Genomic DNA, 3,148 nt, shown 5'->3' with positions numbered 1-3,148 from the left:
TAATCAACAGATTGGATGTCAAATAAACAGTACAATGGGCCTTAGGAGGATTTTAATGGGGGATATCCAATCATTATTGTTTTCCTGTGGTGTGGTTCACATAAGATTTATATCCTATCATTTTTCTTATAAATTCCTAAAATGATCTGTAAAAATTGGTGAACGGAATGGATGAAACACATACATCATGGTGGGGCCCACAGAGCACCGACCATCAGCCACGGGGCTGGTGTCTGGGGGAGTAGCCAATCCGTCTCCCATTTCAAAAACCTTTGGACGGTACAGAAGAGGGAAAGAAGAATTCTCAGTAAAGTTTCTACAGCTATTCACCTCGCTCCCAAAATGACGGAAGCGGATTGGCTGTTGTACCACACAGCAGGTACATAGCTGCTGTAGGTACGTATACACAGCAACTATAGTCGTGCGAAGACGAGCACTACGCTCCTCGAGCTCCCAGTTGTACGAACGGTTGAAAGGGCATAGAAGTTACATGGCCCCACAGTGATGTATTTATTATATCTAAACCGTTCATCCATTTTTAGAGATCATTTTAGAGCTTCGTCCAAAAAATGAATCATATCCAAAGATCATCTGGACCACACCATAAATAGCAGCAGAGATAATTATTTTTACTTTTAAATAATTCGTACGGCCACCATAATCTTTTATTTTCCATCCAATCTGTTCATAAGGTCAAAAAAGCCTAAATTAAGAGGAAAAACAAATTTCATATTGATCCAAAACTTCTGTTATCCCAAAAAGGGTTTCAGTGGTAGACGTTCAATCTCCCACTACTTTTAGCAATGTGGTCCACTTGATAGTTAGATCTATCTTATTTTCCGTTTGAGCCTTAAGACGAGATCACCAAATGAATGGAGGAATTGGATATAACACATACCTCATGATCAGACCCGCGGAACTCGTTGACGTCAATACAGCAGCTATATAGCTGGTTCGAGGTACGCTAGCCAATCCGCTTCCCAAAATGACCACGTAAGCCACCGACAAGACAAAAACAACCCGCCATGTACTGAATCCACTTGACTCTTGGATCTGCATCATTTTTTGTGCTCATAACCTAATCGTGTGGGCAAAACTGATGAACATAGAGGATCTTTCAAGACATCGTGGTGCGCTCCACGGAACCGTATGAGCCGCTCAGATCACGTTTGCTGTTTGTATGGTGCAGTATGATTAGCATTCTTGTAAATATGGATAGCTATATGCCAAAAAGAAATGAACCAGATGAAATGCTCCAGGTTATTCTAGTGAATAAGTGATTCACGGGACACGTGACAACCGCAAAACGTGTGAGAATCCGGGCAATTCATCCGATGAGGCTCGCAGTGACCATGCCCTGGCCAATAATTCAAGCTGTTCGAGTAATCATGTGGACTATACCGGTACCAGGAAAATGAATGGCTAGAAGAAAAGAACACATCATTTCTTGAAAGTACATCTGCGGCCTACCAAAATAGTGGACCAACCTATGTTTCCGACCAGGGCATGTTCACTGCAGGCTCCACCTGATGAACGGCCCAGATCTAACATCTAGCACAAATGAGAAACATTGGCACGTGCTCCCCTGAATTGTCTCTTCATCGATTAATTAGCTACTACATTCCAATGACACGTAAGCTACAGAAGATGGCGAATAATATCGTAACATACTGGTGAGAATGAGATGGCAATCTAGTTAGTTAAATCTCCACCACACAAACTTCTAAACAATCAAGCATCCATCGCTTGGTGTGGCCCACCTTAGTTCATATGGGAACCGTTTCACAACACATTATTTTCCGAAACAACCGACTCTTATACATCAGAACTCCCTCTATAAATACCTATACCACTCATAACCAATCTCTCCATCACCAGTTCCATTACCATCAATATCCAAGTGTTTGAAGATGGCCTCAAAGAGCTCAGCATCCCTTGTGCTCTTCCTCTCCCTCAACCTTCTCTTCTTTGTTTTTGTCTCAGCCAACCATTACAAACCATGCCCATGCAACCCTAGCCCTACCCCAAAGCCAAAGCCAAAGCCCCCGCCCACACCTTCTCCCACCACGCCCACACCTTCTCCGCCTAAACCTTCTCCCACCACGCCCACACCTTCTCCGCCCAAACCTTCTCCCACCACGCCCACACCTTCTCCCACCCCATCGACCGGCGGTAAGTGCCCTAGGGACGCACTCAAGCTTGGCGTATGTGCCAACTTGCTAGGGTTGGCCAACATCGTTGTGGGCTCCCCAGCTACCCTCCCTTGTTGCTCTCTCCTCCAAGGCCTGGTCGATCTCGACGTAGCACTGTGCCTGTGCACCGCCATTAAGGCCAACATCTTGGGAATAAATCTCGACGTCGCCGTCACCCTTAGCTTGCTGGTGAATGCATGTGGGTATAAGGTCCCATCAGGGTTCAAATGCACCTAAGAGCTCTAATCACCATCGGTTTCGGTCTTTTTTCCTGTCTTTGGGTTTTGTTTGGTGTAAGTGAATAAGCCTTCATTGGTGCCGTAGGATTTATGTTGTTTTCTTTGCATGTATCGTCATCATGTCTTTCTTTAGCTTCTTCTTGCACTGTGAATACAGTTGTTAAATGTAGTTGTGAATGAGAGAGGGAGCATTTGGAGCCATGAAAGTACAATGGCTTTGTATTTTCCATCATAAGGATGGCGATGTTAAATAAAGCTTCGTTTATGATCGAATTTTGAATTTGCTTTCGGTTGCGTTTGGTTGCACTGAATATCATGATATTTGGTGCAATAAAACGCACCCTTCATGTTTTAATCCTCTCATGGCATTTGTTGATATCAAACATGCACGTTTATTGTACTGGTAAGATGTGAGAGAGAGACGCGGTTTGGCAAGTGACCCCAACACCAGCCTGGTAGCTGGTGTCAACGATTTGTGGCCCTACTGATGTTTGTGTTTTATCCACGCCTCCGTCCATTTTAGGGCAAGAGCTTAATTAAAAAATGAGGCAATTCCAAATCTAAGGTGAGCCACACCATAGGAAAACAGTGTTGATTGAACGTCCACCGTTAAAAATCCTTTTAAGGCCCACTGTAATGTTTATTTGCCATTCAACCTGTTGATAAGGTCTCAAAGACCTCGTTGAAATGGAAAACACAAATATCAGTTTATCCAAA

At 43.8% G+C, this 3,148-nt stretch overlaps 1 protein-coding gene across 2 annotated transcripts; it reads left to right on the top strand.

Moving 5' to 3' along the window:
* Positions 1 to 1,910: 1,910 nt before the first annotated feature.
* On the top strand, positions 1,911 to 2,704 carry LOC131233339 (14 kDa proline-rich protein DC2.15-like). Of its 2 annotated transcripts, none has more exons than XM_058230026.1 (2): positions 1,911 to 2,076; positions 2,149 to 2,704. In XM_058230026.1, exons 1-2 carry the CDS (start codon positions 1,911 to 1,913, stop codon positions 2,427 to 2,429), a joined length of 447 nt encoding a protein of 148 aa, XP_058086009.1. In that variant the 3' UTR covers positions 2,430 to 2,704. The 2 variants fall into 2 exon arrangements, with proteins under 2 accessions (XP_058086009.1, XP_058086008.1); XM_058230025.1 differs by having other exon boundaries at positions 2,128 to 2,704.
* The last annotated feature ends 444 nt before the right edge of the window (positions 2,705 to 3,148 follow it).

Source organism: Magnolia sinica, chromosome 18 (genome assembly GCF_029962835.1).
Source record: "Magnolia sinica isolate HGM2019 chromosome 18, MsV1, whole genome shotgun sequence".
Lineage (NCBI taxonomy): Eukaryota > Viridiplantae > Streptophyta > Magnoliopsida > Magnoliales > Magnoliaceae > Magnolia > Magnolia sinica.
This window is presented reverse-complemented; position numbering and strand designations above follow the sequence as displayed.

Coding starts and splice junctions, on each gene's coding strand:
- LOC131233339 (XM_058230025.1), top strand. CDS start 1,911: ATGGCCTCAAAGAGCTCAGCATCCCTTGTGCTCTTCCTCTCCCTCAAC. Junction 2,077..2,127: donor TTCTCCCACCACGCCCACAC/CTTCTCCGCCTA, acceptor CTCCGCCCAAAC/CTTCTCCCACCACGCCCACA.